Below are 17500 nucleotides of genomic sequence, written 5' to 3' on the forward strand. Positions count from 1 at the left end.
TTTGAGGGTCATGAAAAGCACTACATAAAATGTAATTATTATCATTTATTAGGTAGATCCTTGTAGTGCAGTGTTTCTCAAAGTGGGGCGTAAGCCCCCCTGGGGTGGCACGGAGGCATCTCAGGGGGGGGCGTGTAACATCTGATTTTGTTTTTTTTCCCCAAAGGAAATGATTTCCTGTCTCGTCAATAAGTTTAAAGCCCTCACCAAAATTATATTATTAATTGTCATGAATTTGAATAGCATAGGAAATGAACACACATCTGCATTCGACTGCAGTCCTTCTTTGTTTAATCTACACCAGTCATCTTTCCTTTGATTCTGCGCAGCGATCGCAAAATCAGTTTGCGCGAGCAGGCCTACTGCTGTTGCTTGGGGAATGCTCGGAAGCATTCAGACCAGGGGTGTCAAACTCATTTTGGTCCGGGGGCCGCATACAACCCATGTGGACCTCAAGCGTTACCAAAAGTAAAGCAGAGGATTAGTGTTCAGTACTATCACGTTTTAAGTGTGTTGAATATGTAGAAAGCAATGCAATACTGATAATCCTATGCAAAATTTCCTTGACTTCATTCATTCATTGCCAACCATCAATTAATTAAATATGGGACAGTTCATTTTGGCAGGGGGTCTGGGGTTTCCCCCAGAACATTTTGTATTTCTTAGGTGTCATTTCCTGCATTTTCACGCATTCTAACATCCCGTTTCCAATTTCAGCTTAATAGGAACCAATACAAATCCAATTATATTTATTATTTAATTACAACCAATATCAATACAATACGAATAAGAAGTATTAACATGTTATCTCTATATATGAGGTCTATAATATATGAGCTTTATCAAATGCCTGTTACAGTACAAATTCACCATTTATAATAGAAGTGTGATGTGCACTTTACTACACATATTCAGTATAACAGAAGGACCATTTGGTTAATGTCATGCAGGTGTCGATTTTGCCCCGAGGGGCGTAATTGCGCATTTTGGTTATTTCATTGAAAAAAAAAAAATAGTAATTTTTTATTTTTATTTTTTTAACATCCAGGTCGGATGGAACCCTCTGGCGGGCCGGATGCGGCCCGCGGGCCGTACGTTTGACACCCCTGATTCAGACCCTCTGAAGGGGGGAATGATGGAAAAAGTTTGAGAACCACTGTTGTAGTGCAATGAGCATAATGGAAAGTATCTCGATGCTGAGGCCCAAAGTACCTGACCTCAGTGGCAGGTTTAAACGGAGGGTGAAAAGAGGCAAGGGATGCTGGAATGACAGTGAGTTGGCTGCTGCCGATTACAAACTCGAACGAACCAGTTGAGAAGTGATGAGGCTACAGGCCCTGAGTCTCACACCAATGGTGGTATGTGGCCCCGGCGTCGGCGCGAGACGTAGTGTGACCAGTCTAACTCAAGTTGAAAGCACTCGGTGGGCCTTGGTGAAGTCCCGGTACCGAGTGGGACACCATGCTCGGCATGAGAAGCCGAAGCCAAAGTTCCTTCCTGTATTAAGTTAGGACACAAGGCCGCCATCTTGTTTACGCCTTCGGAACCACTGGCCTCTCGAGCCCACCAGCCCAAACCACTGGCCTCTCGAGCCCAAATTGACTCCTTTTGTACACCATTTTGGTATCTGGGCTTTAAAAGACGTGAAGTTTTTTTTATTACTAAGCTATTCAGAATGCCAGAGGAAAACACTGATGCTCATTCACATTTCATGAACATTTCACATTTGCTCTATCAACTGCCCTGACCCTTCAGTTGCAATCTCCTCTAGTCTGCCTCATTTTTTCGTCAGCTCTGTACCAAATTAATCTACATGAAACGCTGGCACATAACAACGATCCATTTAACATCATACAACAACCTCTGTTCCATTACACAATCACAATTTTTTTCCCCACAATTTTTTCCCCCTCAAATAGTCATATCACCCATTTAACTGTAAGGTTGGCTAATGTGTTCTATTGTCAAATGTGCTTTTTGTCACTTGACTGCTGATGTTGATTAAGCTCAATATGGCTGTGCCTTGCTGCCTCTCACCGTATATTACCCACAGAGCAACATAATGGGCAAAATGTACTCGGTAGAGCAATGTTGTTATTAAGTGCCCATTTACCCTCAGTGGAGAGGCAATTTACGTTTCACTATTCATTATTTAGCGTGGCCTTAAATAACCCCTCCTTGTCTCATCTACTACATGTCCTCTCCTGACACTCAAACACATGAAATGTGAATTATACATTTCAACGCTTGCGGACCGGCTGCACAGCGTACTGTGTAATGTGGTGGTACATAATTAAATGTGGCTGCTCACTACGCAATAGAAGTCTGAAGTTTTGGTCGCATTTTTAAAAAGGTCATCAGTGGACATTGTGGTAATTTAATTACGACATTTTTAATAATATTGTTAGAGTGTCTTGGAGAAGAAAAGTTTTTTTTTTTTACTTTTCGACTAACTTTGGACAAAAGTCTGTAGTTGACTGTGGTTGCTCAATGACAATAAAAGTTCTGTAGATATTTCTGTTCTCCATTCAGGCCCCATTTAGTCACATGCAGGATATCATTGGTTTTCCATCAGGTAGTCAATGGGTCGCCATAAAAGATGCATGTGAGCTACTGGGCTAGACCAGTGTTTCTCAACAGGGGTGCCGGGGCACCCTGGGGTGCCGTGGGCCCCCCTCAGGGGTGCCGCGGGAACGTGGCTGATAAATAAATTATGTAATATAACACATATTTGTCTAAATTGATAAGTCAATGCTAGTCAGTGTAATCTTTCATCTGCCATTTACACACAATAAAGTAAATATAGGTCGCCCCAGTCAGCTGCAACTTCGAACGTAGGTCGTGTGACGTCTCCAAATGTGTTACTTTTCTAAGCTTGTGTGGTATCGTATGCCATGTTACGGCTTGTTGGTTTGGGGTGCCTTGAAATTTTTCATGAATTGAAAGGGTGCCTCGCCTAAAAAAAGGTTGAGAAACACTGGGCTAGACAGTGGCCATTAGACTGGTCAGCATGGGTGCAGGACAAGGAGAGGGGTTAAGGCTAACTCTGTGAACACAACTTGAAGTCTAGGAAGTGTTGGCTTTCTCATCCCTCTCTCCTCTACCACGGCTTCCTCTGTCCCCATTCCCCTTCTCTAAGCCATATGCTCTCCCTCCCACCTCTCTCTTTCCCTCTCTTTCCCTCCCCGTTCTCCCCGACTCCTTCTCTCTTCCTTACCACAAACTTCCTCTTCAGTTTCCAAGTGGATCCCATTGCATTGTGCCTGTGTGCCGTATATGACCCCCCACCCTCCATCCCTCCCTCCCTGCCTACTCACCAGGAACTTCCTCTTCTGTTTCCAGGTGGATCCCTGGGCTGCATTGGTGTGTCTGTGGGCGTCGGTGACGAGGCGTATGAGCTCCCACTCGGCCCCCGTGGGCTCCGGTCGACTCTGCAGCGTCTTCACCAGCTCTTCCTTCTTACGCTTCTCACGGTTCTCCTCAATCAGCCGCCGCTTAGCCACACGCTTACTGTCATCCAGCACCACTAGAGTGGAGGAGGAGAGATGAGAGGAGAGCAGAGGAGAGGAGAGGAGAGGAGAGGAGAGAGGGGAGTAGGAAGAGAGTGAGGAGGAGAAGGATGGAGAGGAGAGGAGACAAGATGAAGAGAGAGGAGAATGGAGAGAGGAGAGAGAAGGACAGTAGAGGAGACGAGAAGAGAGAGGAGATGAGAGAGGAGAGGAGAGAAGAGGAGATGAGAGAGGAGATGAGAGGAGAGGAGAGGAGAGGAGAGGAAAGAGGAGAGATGAGAGGAGAGGAGAGGAAAGAGGAGAGATGAGAGGAGAGAGAAAAGGAGGAGATGAGAGGAGATGAGAGGAGATGAGATGAGATGAGATGAGATGAGATGAGATGAGATGAGATGAGAGGAGAGGAGAGGAGAGGAGAGGAGAGGAGAGGAGAGAAGAGGAGAGGAGAGGAGAGAAGTTTTGAGAAAACATAAAATACATTCCTGACTACCAAACTGTACTTAACCTCCATGCTAACCATTTGTTGCCTGCTTTCAGACACAAACCATATATCATGATGCTATTTTCCTTAGGAAGAGGAGAACAGAAGAGAAGTGAAGGGAAGGATAGAGGCAGAGATGAAGATGGAGAGAGACATGAGAGAGGAGGGTGAGGGAGGAGGAGGAGGTACGTGACACAAAAAGAGATAGGGTGACAGAAAAAAAGAGATAAAAGTGAGGGAAGAGAACAAAAAAAGATCAGAAAAGGCTGGAACCATAGAGGAAAAGACACGAAGAGGAGGAAAAGAAAGGAAGAAAAAGGCAAACAGACAGATCATAGAAAAGAGCGAGGGAGGAAAAGAAAAGGAAAGCAGTGAAGGGAGGCAGAGGAAGACAGTAATAACAAAGGGGCATAGGGGCATAAGAGGTAGAGGGAGAGGGAGAGAGAGAGAAGGGGGGGGTTAGAGAGAGGGAAGGATAGAGAGATAAACAGAGAGAGAGAGAGAGTGAGAGAGAGATGTGGAGAGAGAGAGAGAGAGAGAGAGAGAGAGAGAGAGAGAGAGAGAGAGAGAGAGAGGTGGAGAGAGAGAGAGAGAGAGAGAGAGAGAGAGAGAGAGAGAGAGAGAAAGGGAGAGGGGGACGAGACAGGGGAGAAGCGGTCCGCATCCACAAGGACAGACAAAGGAAGGCAACCACAAAAGACCACAAAAGAGAAGAGAGAATAGGCCCAGAATGGAGTCAACGCAGGGAACAGGTGATATAAGGAGAGTGAAAACGAGTGTGATAAACAGACAACAAAAGAAAGGGACAGAGAAATAGAAAAAGAGGCCAGAGAATAGAGAATGGCTCGTCTCTATTAGGCTCCCCCACTGTGTCTCTGTGTATTGGGTAATGGCGCTCCTGTGTCTGGAGGTGTGTGTGTGTGTGCGCCTGTGTTTGAGTGTGTGCGTCTGTGTATTAGTGGAGGCGAGGCAAACACGTACGGTACACCACATAGGGACCACTTCACTGTGTCTCTGTGTATTGGGTAATGGTGTTTCTGTGCCAGTGTGTGTGTGTGTGTGTGTGTGTGTGTGTGTGTGTGTGTGTGTGTGTGTGTGTGTGTATTAGTGGAGGTGAGCTAAGCACGTACGGTACACCACATAGGGAGCACTTCAGATACAGGTCGGCGTGGCGTGGGGGTGAGGCAATGGAGGGAAAAATGACTTGTATTGTCATAGTGATCACACAACAGAACGCCCATGAAGATCATCCATCACGTGTGCGAATAAGAACAGGCTGGCAGGTGCCCAGGGCAGCAGGCCAGGACAGATCACAGCACGGGCCTACCAGGCCCAGGGGCCCAAGAGCCAAGGGGGCCCTGTTGCCTGGACTAGCCCAGGGATGGCTGGGTTTGAGTCCCAGTCGAGCAACTCTACTGTACCACCCTTTGCTACAAGCTCCATTGCTGGCTTGTCCCCCCATTCTGCTCTGCTCTCCTCTCCCTCTCCCTCTCTCCTCTCCTCCGCTCTTCCCCTCTGCTCGCCTCTCCTGTGCTCTCCTCCCTCTCTTCGCTTCCCCCCTCCCCTTGTAGACAAGCTCACATGAGGACACAAAGAGAACTTCAGTCTTTCAATAGCACACACACACACACACACACACACACACACACACACACACACACACACACACACACACACACACACACACACACACACACACACACACACACACACACACACACACACACACACACACACACACACACACACACACACACACACACACACACAAACACACACTAAACGCTTGGGACACAGGAGGATTAGCTGTTCACCTCCTTGTTTTGTTCTGGATGTTTTCCCTCCTATAAAGTGACACTAAGTAATTTACCCCTTCTCCACATGCTTAATCCCATAATATTGCCATTTAGAATTCCTGTGTGCAAGCTATTTAGCCTGCGGGGTGTGTGTGTGTGTGTCGTGCATATGGAGAACGAGACATCCCGAAGGAGTGTGTGTGTGTGTGTGTGTGTGTGTGTGTGTGTGTGTGTGTGTGTGTGTGTGTGTTAGGGATGGCACAAACCGCACCGAAAACCGAAACCGTACAATTCACACACATACCGAACCGAACCGTGCAATCCATCGCAAACCGCAATTCATGTACTGCCCAGAAAAATATGTAAAACAGAGATTCTAGGAGTATCCTATCCAGTCTCTCTGATTAAAACATTAGCGTATAAGACCAAATCAGAGGATGACACAATTAAAATCACACCATTTTCACATTATAAGCCTATACAAACCATATGTAGGATATTCAGTGATAAGTCCGATTCTATTAGCCAGTGCACCATTTATCATGAACTAAAAAAAAAGAACCGTAGAGAACCGAAAAACCGTGACCTGGACACCGCGATATGAACCAAACCGTGAAATTTGTGAACCGTACCACCCCTAGTGTGTGTGTGTGTGTGTGTGTGTGTGTGTGTGTGTGTGTGTGTGTGTGTGTGTGTGTGCATGAGAGTGTGCATGAGAGTGTGTGTGTTTGCAGCACATATGGACCATAGGCCTAGCGGTTCCACACACTCCCATCTCTCCCCTCACATGGTGTTTCTGAGTCTCTATGTGTGTGTGTGTGTGTGTGTGTGTGTGTGTGTGTGTGTGTGTGTGTGTGTGTGTGTGTGTGTGTGTGTGTGTGTGTGTGTGTGTGTGTGTGTGCCATTGAAAGACTTAAAGAGCAGGGTGACGCAGATCCGCTAGAAAGTGCAGACATCCGACACCACACGCACAGACACACACACACGCCCGCTCACACTGCCGCAGGACACTAGCGCATACTGTTCAGATGACTTGCATGCAAGTGCTGAACTATGGCAAGGTGAGGTGAGGATGGGGGTATCAATGGGAGCGATGTGTGTGTATGCACATGTGCCTACGTGTTTGGGTACTACGCCAAACTAAACATGTATGTGTGTGTGCATGTGTGTGAGTGTGTGTGTGTAGCTCTGCTGTTTTAGCACACACAGACACACAGAGATACACACACAGATACACACACAGATACACACACACACACACACTGCAGCTGCTGTTTTGACGTAGTTGTCCTTTTACATATAACCATGAACATTATAATGCAATTAGGTTATGGCTTGGAATAGATATAGTTTTACATACAACGATAAATATTTATATTTTCATATGAAATACCCATTTAATCTATAGCTCTAGCTTGGCTGAAGTTCACACTATGATGTGATCACAATGGATTCCTTATATTTGGATTGGAATATACTACATGCATTCAGTATGGGATGCTTTCATTATGGGGCATTTAGGGTAAGCGGTTGGGGCATCAGACTTGTAGCCCAAAGGTTGCTGGTTCGACTGGCGACCCAATACGTTGGTGGGGGGAGTAATTAACCAGTGCTCTCCCCCATACTCCTCTATGATGCCAGGCAGCGCCATTGGGGGCTGCCACCTTGCACGGGTGAGGCATGAATGCAATTTCATAGTGTGCAGTGTGCACTTGTGTGCTGTGCAGTGCTTTCATTTTAGGCCTCTATTATTTCACAGGACAGTAGAGAGAGGACAGGACGTGGTCAGAACGGAGAGAGAGAGATGAGGGAGGACCAGGAAACATCGGAAAATGACCTAAATCGAACTGCTAACCAGCATAACAACACGGCACCTTAGCTATCCAGCGTAACAGCATGGTGCCTTAGCTAACCAGCATAACAACACGGCACCTTAGCTATCCAGCGTAACAGCATGGTGCCTTAGCTATCCAGCGTAACAGCACGGTGCGCTAGTGCCTTAGCTATCCAGCGTAACAGCACGGTGCGCTAGCTATGTGGATGAGTATATGTAACACAAGTATCTGCCTTCTCAAAGGAATTGTCTTTTTGATTGGCTGATGGGGTGACCATTAATTCCGCGAGCGTTTATCAAACTAGACACACATAGAATCCTTGTTTGGAATGCTGACGGTATGGGATAACGTTGTAGGAATCAGGCACATGATCGACAGAAAAATTAAATAATCAAAACGTCGGAATTCCAAACGAAGATTCTAGGTGCGTCAAAGTTACACGCGTACAATAGTGAAGCGCCTATCTTGCTCACTAGATTCTGGTACAGTTGGTGTGGTTCCTATGACTTTACAGAAAGTCTTAAAAATATCTTACTGTAATGGCAGATAAGCCTGATAACGGCCTTAGAGGTCGACCAGTTCCGCAAAGTTCTAAGCATCGCCAATAGCTTGTGGTCACCTCGTCAGCCGTTGTCCCGTAGGCATATTGCAGGGAAGAAGTAACACTACAACAAACTGAAGCTCTACTGGTTACTTGTGCGTCTGCGCGTGTGTGTGCGTGTACTCACGGTCCATCGCCATGCCGACGGCAGTGCATTTGTTGAATCTGCACAGCTGGCACTGGTTGCGCGTGATCTTGTCGATGATGCAGCTGCTGTCATACTTGCAGGAGTACGACGGGTGCAGATTCTTCTGGATGGTGCGCCGGAAAAACCCCTACGGCAAGCCGGACAGGACAAAAACATTAGAGAACAAAGTTAAAGGTACAGACCACCGTACTTTAAGAATGAAATATGTTCTTCTCAGAAGTAAGATGAGATCATACCTTCCTCTCCGAGCGTTGTGCGATCTCCCAGTGAGTCAGACGCGCTGTCACTCCTGTTAGCATTTGTAGCTACTGAGCATGGCCAATGGTAATTTTCAGGGCTGTAGTTATACGCAACCAAAGTCTTCCATGTTCTTCCTGTTTACATAGGTTTATATGACCAGTGACATGAAACAAAGTTTCAAACGTGCCTTTTTCTATGCTGTAGAAAGTGTGTAATGTAAAGACAGGCGTAACAACAGCTTCTGCGTGCTTCAACAGTGCATTGATACCTTCACTTCTGACGGAAGTAAGGGGGGGCGGGGGAGAGAAAAATCAGAAGTGAAGGTATCAGTGCGTTGTCGAAGCACGCAGAAGCATAGAAAAAGGCACGTTTGCATTTGCACAACCGAACTTTGTTTCATGTCACTGGTCATATAAACCTATGTAAACAGGAAAAACGTGGAAGACTTTGGTTGCATATAACTACGGCCCCGAAACTTACTGTTGGCCATGCTCAGTAGCTACAAATGCTAACAGGAGTCTGACTACCGGGGAGGTCGCACAACGCTTACAGAGGTACGCATCATCTTGTCTCACTTCTTTGAACATATTTGAAACAGTGGTAGCCAGTGTGTGTGTGTGTGTGTGTGTGTGTGTGTGTGTCTGTGTGTCCGTCTGTGTGTGTGTGTGTGTGTGTGTGTGTGTGTGTGTCTGTGTGTCCGTCTGTGTGTATGAGTGTATTTACCTTGCATCCTTCGCAGGTGATGCACCTGTAGTGGTAGCCAGTGGCCTTGTCTCCACATACCACACATGGCTCATCCTTCTCCAGGTAGCTGGGGATATAGCCGGCTGGAATAAAAATAAAAAAAACACACACACACACACACACACACACACAGACACAGACACACACACACACACACACACACACACACACACACACACACACAAACACACACACACACACACACACACACACACACACACACACACACACACACACACACACACACACACACACACACACACACACACACACACACACACACACACACACACACACACACACACACACACATTCCCATGAATATAGGTCTATGAAATATAGGTCCATTGCCTTACTAATTCCAAATGACAAAGCTGCCCGCTTCGTGGTCATAAGCATGACAAAGGCCATCAAGAGAGGCGACAGAGAAATACAGGATCGACGGCTGCGGCTGGGGCCCAGCATCGGGACGGGGGAGTTCCATTGGCGCGCGCTTATAGACCCATATGGAAGTTGCATATGGAAATGTTTTAATCATCATTTCGTTTCAACATCATATAATACTGTCATACAGAGAAAACCCATTTCTTTCAGTTATGTCCAAAATATGTAGTTTTGTGACACTATGTCAGTAGTTGATATAATGAATACTGCAACTTTTCAAAAAGCAGTGATGCCCAACCGCCAAAGTTTGGGAAAAAGTTAAACATGCTTTGCTGATGCAGGCGCTACTGCCCATCAATGTGAGCATAGAATATCGTTCTCCATGGCGTGCACACCTTATTTTGTTTTTAAATGAAAACAAAGGACTGCTTTTGTGGCATTAAAAGGTTAACGTACAGTCTGTGTAAAGCTCTCACACATGCACGCATGCACACACACACACACACGCGCACACACACACACACACACACACACACACACACACACACACACACACACACACAAAAGTGTATACATACATGGAAGCATGTTATTACCAGTCACATTCTTGACTGAACATTGGCTCTTCTTTCTCGTCCTCTTCAAACCATTACACCACCTGGAGAGAGAGAGAGAGAGAGAGAGAGAGAGAGAGAGAGAGAGAGAGAGAGAGAGAGAGAGAGAGAGAGAGAAGGGAGGGGAGAGGGAGATAAAGATAAAGAGAGAGAGAGAGAGAAAGGGAGAGGGGACAGAGAGAGAGAGAGAGAGAGAGAGAGAGAGGGAGAGGAAAAGGGAGGAGAGTTAGAGAGAGAGAAAAAGAAAGGGAGGCAGAGAGAGAGAGAGAAATAAATTAAAATCAGGTAACTCAGTCAAATGATTGAGTACAAATCAGTCTAAATTCAATTTGCCTAACTTGTGACTCTCCTAAAAATATGCACTTGTGGAACAGTGTATACGAAGCAGAAGATGAAGTATGTGTGTGTGTGTGTGTGTATGTATGTGTGTGTGTGAGTGCGTGTGTGCGTGCATGCATGTGTGTGCGTGCGCGTGTTTGTGTGTGTGTGTGTGTATGTACGCGCGTGTGTGTGTGTACATTTTCCACTGACACACTGCAGACAAGCGGCAATGCCAGGAAACTATGCTAGCAAATAGTACATGCTGTTACCACACACACACACACACACACACACACACACACACACACACACACACACACACACACACACACACACACACACACACACACACACACACACACACACACACACACACACACACACACACACACACACAAACACACACACGCACACACATGCATACACACACACTAGCAAACAGAATATGCTGTCACACATACTGTACACATGCAAGCACTAGGCCTGGGCGATATGGACAAAAAAAGTATCTCGATATATTTTGTCTATATCTCGATATACGATATACTATCTCAAAATTTTCAATTCCCCCTAAAAGAGGCAAAAAAAACTACACACTGGCATTTATATATAAGCTTTGAGACAAACCTGTCAGGGCTGCGGCTGTGTAGTCAGAAATTTGACTAATTGAAGTAACGCCATAGTGGAATCGGAGCATTCTCTTCTGGTATTTCTAGTATTGCTATGGTAACTGAGCCACAGACGGAAGGCAGAAGCGTGCTCTGGTGTGAGAGCAGCGCGGAGGAAGATAATTTGTTTCTGGCAATCTCAGAATTTAAAAAGTTTATCACTTATCTCGATAAATTCGATATGCCAAAATCTACTTCGAGATGTTTGTCCTTCTCGATATATCTTAAATCTCGATATATTGCCCACCCTTAGCAAGCAGATGAATGTACAGGCACGCACAGACAAACACACAGACAAACACACTGACACACACACACACACACACACACACACACACACACACACACACACACACACACACACACACACACACACACACACACACACACACACACACACACACACACACACACACACACACACACACACAGTCTAAGTAAGTATAAAAAATATGCTATTCATTGTTGCATTGGAGCGTGATTTTATTAAAACTTATTCGATTTTACACAGCAAACACAGCACAGTGGCATTCAGGATAGCAGTTTACAGTCAACTAGGTACAGGTGGTCTGGTCTACACCTTATTGCATTATCACACGCACGCACGCACGCACGCACGTACGCGCACACACACACACACACACACACACACACACACACACACACACACACACACACACACACACACACACACACACACACACACACACACACACACACACACACGCACACACACACACACAAGCAACATTGTGACTGAAAATCCCTCAGAGTTCAGGAGCTCCACTAGACTTCAGCAGTATTCAGCTGTTGAGCACTGATCACTGAGTGGAGTGGAGTGGAGTGGCTTCCTACAAAACGCTCCCTCCATCATAAACTCCAATCAAAACACAAATGTATACAGATGGTTACTATTTTCACTGAAGTGCCCTGTTGTTATTCTACCAACGCTACACAAAGACATGAGGACAATGCAGATGCCAGAGGTAATAAAAGATGACAAGATGATTTTCTACAATTTTGGATGATCAAAGGAAAACCACATGACTCAAGAGTATAGCTCTACTGCTCATCACGCACGCACACACGCACGCAACAGAGAACAACAATAACAACAATGGCAGCAGCGATATTTCGACAGAAAAAAAAATCATATCCGTGGACACACACACTCTATAGTCTATGCATTCATGACAAGAATCGCTGACAAAAGAGCACACACACTCACACACACACACACACACACACACATTCAATTATTTTGTGAAAGAGAGATAGTACAGAGGTTATTGGAGAGATGCAGTTGTCAGATGGAGAGGTAGCGATGGATAATGAAAAGATGGAGAGCGAGATATGAAGAGATGAGGAGGGAGGTAGAGAGATAATGAGACGAAGAACACAGCGAGGAAGAAAGGAAGAGGGGAAGATGATGAGGTGAGAAAATGGACAGTAGAGTAGGATTAACAGATGTAGAGTAAGATATGAAGAGAAGAGGAGTGAGAAGAGAGAAGACAAAGATGAACAGATGTATAATAAGATATAGAGGGAGATAGAAAGATGAAGACATGGACAGTAGGATGAAGAAAGGAGGAGGAGGAAGAGGATGGATGAACAGATGCAGAGTAAGATATGAGAGGAGGAGAGGAAGATGATGAGGTGAGGAAATGGACAGTGGTAGAGGAGGAGGAGAGTAGGATGAAAAGATGCAGAGCAAGATACGAAGGGATAACGAGAAGAAGAGAGAGATTAAGAAATGTACAGTAGGAGAACGAGAAGAGGAGGAGTAGAGTACAATGAAAAGATGTGTAGAAAAGATGAGTAAGATAGGAGGAGATATGAAGGGATGATGAAGGAGGTAAAGGGATGAGGAGAGGAAGACTATGATGAAAGGAGGAGTATGATGAAGATGTGGACGGTGGAATGAAGATCAGGAGTACGGGGACAAGACGGAGAGAACGATATGAAGGGATGAACAGGGAGAGAGGTGAAGAGATAGAAAGACATGAAGGGATGAACAGGGTGAGAGGTGAAGAGAAAGAAATATATGAAGGGATGAATAGGGAGAGAGGTGAACAGATAGAAAGATATGAAGGGATGAACAGGGAGAGAGGTGAACAGATAGAAAGATATGAAGGAATGGACAGGAAGAGAGATGAACAGATAGACAGTAAGATATGAAGGGATGAGGAGGGAGGGAGGTGAACAGATAGAGAGTGGATTTAGACGTAGATATCTTTATTGTCTATTAAACTTGCATGAAATTGAAATTCCCCTTCGATAGTAGGGCTGCACAATTAATCGAAAATAATCGAAAATCGTGATTAATCGTGATATCGAAATCGTAATCAATCGTGATTTAATCGTGGCAATATTGGCCTGTCTTTGAGAGCGTCCTTGAAGCCAGAACATACTGACAGGCTGGTGTTTCTGGCCAGAAATCTGTCCATCTAAGTTTCATGCTATTGCCTCTTATATAGTTATTACAATTCAGTTTTATTTTGCTCATCCTGTATATAATTGATTCTTGGGTTATATTTTAGTTTGTTATAATAAAAAAAAAAATCTATAATTGTAATTAATAATCGTGATTATGATTTTGACCCAAATAATCGTGATTATGATTCTTTCCATAATCGTGCAGCCCTATTCGGTAGTGGCGTAAAAGAGACACAAAGCCAAGCACACATCTCAGTCAACATAGTAATGAATAAATAAATATGAGTGACAATAAGATACATTTAAAAAAATGAAGGAGGATGGGGAAAAAAAGAAGAGGAAGAAGAAACGATGAAGGATGAAGAGTTAAAGAAGTAGAGAAGAATAAACAGATGAACTGATGAATGAAGATTTAAAGAAGAGGAGAAGAATAAACGGATGAAGACTTTAAGTCTGACCTGTCGACGTCCTGCAGAGGGTAAATGTACATGGCCCCTGTCCTCAGCCACGCCAAGTGTGTATGTGTGTGAGTGTGTCAGCGTAGGTGAGCGAGAGTGTGCGAGAGAGAACGTGAGAGTGTGGGTGAGCGAGAGGGCGTGTGTGAGAGAACATGAGAGCGTAGGTGAGTGAGAGAGCGTGTGTGTGTGTGCCAGTGTGGGTGAGAATGTGTGTGTGAGTGTGCGTGCAAGAGTGAATGTGTGCGTGCGTGTGAAAGTGTGTGCGTGTGTGTGTGTGTGTGTGTTTGAGAGAGAGAGAGAGTGCGCATGGGTGAGTGTATGTCAGAGCGTGTGTATGTCAGTGTGTGTGAGAGTGTGTGTGTGTCAGCGTCTGTGTGTGTGTGTGTGTGTGTGTGAGAGAGAGAGTGTGTGTGTATGCCAAAGCTCTATTATATATGTCCTTGCATATAGCACATGTGAGCGTGGACACACACACACACACACACACACACACACACACACACACACACACACACACACACACACACACACACACACACACACACACACACACACACACACACACACACACACACACACACACACACACAAATGCATTGAGGCACAAACAGACTTTGTTCTATTTAAGAACAACATTTATCGGACAAAAGCTTGTACAGGCCCAAACCCATTCAGCATCCCTCCATCCCCCAATTCACACACCTTTATGCTACCTGGGTGAAAACTCGATTGGACCATAACCCTTCCTCTATTCATCCTCCATCCTTTCAATTCCACCCTCTCTCTCTCTGTCTTTCTCTCTCTCTCTATCCAGGCCACCCACCATGACTCTCTCTCTCTCTCTCTCTCTCTCTCTCTCTCTCTCTCTACCTTTCCATCCCCTCTCTATTGTCCACTCTCCTTCACTACATCACCCTCTCTATTATCCCCCCCCTCTCTCTCTCTCTCCAGCCCCCTCAGTGAGGTTCATCTTCAGCGTGACCTTTCACCCCCTCCTCAAAGGCAGGTGGGGGATTAACCCCCCCCCCCAACACACAGCTGCCTGTCTCCTAATGACAGGTCAGCTCTAGACGTCACAAGTCTCTCTCTCTCTCTCTCTCTCTCTCTCTCTCTCTCTCTCTCTCTCTCTCTCTCTCTCTCTCTCTCTCTGTTCCAAACAAACAGATGCCCTATCTCAAATGACCCCAATTGATCCCCAATTAGGTTTATTTAGGTTTACTTCACACACACACTGGACGGACACAGCTGGGTAGCTCATCTTGTATACACCTCAGACACTGCTGTGAACATCATATCCCTATTATTATTATTCATACTACCTCCGCCAAGGAGGTTATCTTTTCGGTCGCGTTGGTTTGTCTGTCTGTCTGTCTGTCTGTCTGTCTGTTTGTTTGTCTGTCAGCAGGACAACTCAAACAGTTATGAACGGATTTAGATGAAACTTTGTGGAGTTGTTGGAAATGACAAAAGGAACAAGTGATTCCATTTTGGTGGTGATCAGGATCACGATCCGGATCCAGGAACTTTTAAAAAGGTTCTTCACGATTGCGGGGATAGGGCGAATTTTGGGCGAACCTCTGTATTGAAAATATGTGTTGTGTGTATTGTTGTGTTATTGTCATGTAATAGAAGAGAAGCTCTTATTATTGTTGATTAAGACTTTATTATCGTTGTTGTTGTTGAGGGTACAATTCAAGACCCAGCATACTGAGGTAAAATGAAAAGAAAACAGCAGGTTGAAAGTATTCATTCCAGAAGAGATCCTCGTATTAGGCTATTATTCACAGAAAAGCTTTTGGAACACTGTAGTCCCCAAACGTTTTCTGCGGGGACCCCCTTTTGGACCTAAGGATATTTTTGTGACTCCCCCAACCACCATATTCTAATTTCTTTGTCCATTCATATTGCTAGGTTTTGCATTAATAGTTTATCTACTAATATTGCTATAAATTCACAGGAAAAAAAAACCAAATAGCTCGCTCTATTAACCATAGAAGTGAATACAGTCTCCAATTTATGGAATTCAATTTATGGAATTATGTTCGCTGTGGATTTCTCATTTTTATGCAAAGCCCCATCCGTCCACAAGCCGCCTAAGGCTCCCGACCTTCAGTTTGGGAACTAACATGTTGTTACTGTTGAGTGCCCAGGTCGGGGCCCACTGAACAAGAAAGACGTCAACAAAGAAAAGAATCCCATTAACCCTTCCCCTGCCAGTGCACACCAGGTGCTTCAAGCGATATTTAAATTGCTCTTGGTCTGACTAGAAGCAACACCGAAGGTCACTGACTAGATATTAGTAGCCAACAAACATGGCCACTCAGTGGAGACAAAATCAGCTGGGCCACAGATGGCCTTTTGACAAGGACAAAGAGGTCACGTGATGTTTACAATCTAGCTAATAGGAGCTATGCTTTATCACACACACACACACACACACACACACACACACACACACACACACACACACACACACACACACACACACACACACACACACACACACACACACACACACACACACACACACACACACACTGGTACAAACATAAAGTATGAGCACATCCGTACTCATACAAGCACACAGACCCGTGTGCGTACACACAGGCACCTACGCACACATACACACAGACAGACACAGACTTCAGTTCACAGCTTGTGCGGTTCATGAAGGCCATTGGGTGCTCTCCATGTGAGATGGAATATTTAATCATTTACTTTTGCTAATGTGATCAACTATTATTATTTATTCACAAGAAAATATTAAATTAAAATATTTCTTTATCTGTATAAGTCTCATGTCAACTAAAATGATTTTGCAGTGGTTGTTTTAATTCACCTCAGCTGCTTGCCTGTGAAGCATCCAGCACAGAGGATTTAAACTGACTACATGACTGGGCCTTTTGCTTTGGTTGTCCGCCAATAAAAGACACATCACGCACTATACGCATTTCATTCAGTCAACATCAGGGGGGACAGCTGAGGCAAATCCCCCCAGGCAGAAATATGTGACTAGTATATCATAGTATAGCATAGCATATGTGCACACATGTGTTGTCAATGTTTTCAATTTGAAAAGGAAAGCAATGAGCGGTTACACTCCAGTGACATGCATGTCCTTCTAATCCCCTGTTTCCCCTCCTTTATGTGGATGAGATGTGTGTAATATTTTGCATCCCAGTTGGACCCACTACAGTCAATTACACTCACAGCACACATGGCCAGATTAAAATGGCCTGTGGCCCCTGGCTGCAGCCATATCTAGCCT

The 17500-nt window shown here is 45.0% G+C and overlaps 1 protein-coding gene across 2 annotated transcripts in view; it reads right to left on the reverse strand.

Moving 5' to 3' along the window:
• LOC134465894 (thyroid hormone receptor alpha-like) overlaps positions 1–17500 on the reverse strand; it is a 127489-nt gene that overhangs the window by 11071 nt on the left and 98918 nt on the right. Inside the window, exons 4-7 of one of the 2 annotated variants that reach the window (XM_063219795.1) lie at positions 10332–10393; positions 9331–9434; positions 8347–8494; positions 3318–3526 (exon numbers count right to left, since the gene is read on the reverse strand). In XM_063219795.1, coding sequence (XP_063075865.1) covers positions 3318–3526; positions 8347–8494; positions 9331–9434; positions 10332–10393 — 523 coding nt within the window. Of the gene's footprint in view, positions 1–3317; positions 3527–8346; positions 8495–9330; positions 9435–10313; positions 10394–17500 lie in introns of both variants that reach the window. The other variant, XM_063219787.1, reaches the window with a different exon arrangement.

Source organism: Engraulis encrasicolus, chromosome 2 (assembly GCF_034702125.1).
Source record: "Engraulis encrasicolus isolate BLACKSEA-1 chromosome 2, IST_EnEncr_1.0, whole genome shotgun sequence".
NCBI lineage: Eukaryota > Metazoa > Chordata > Actinopteri > Clupeiformes > Engraulidae > Engraulis > Engraulis encrasicolus.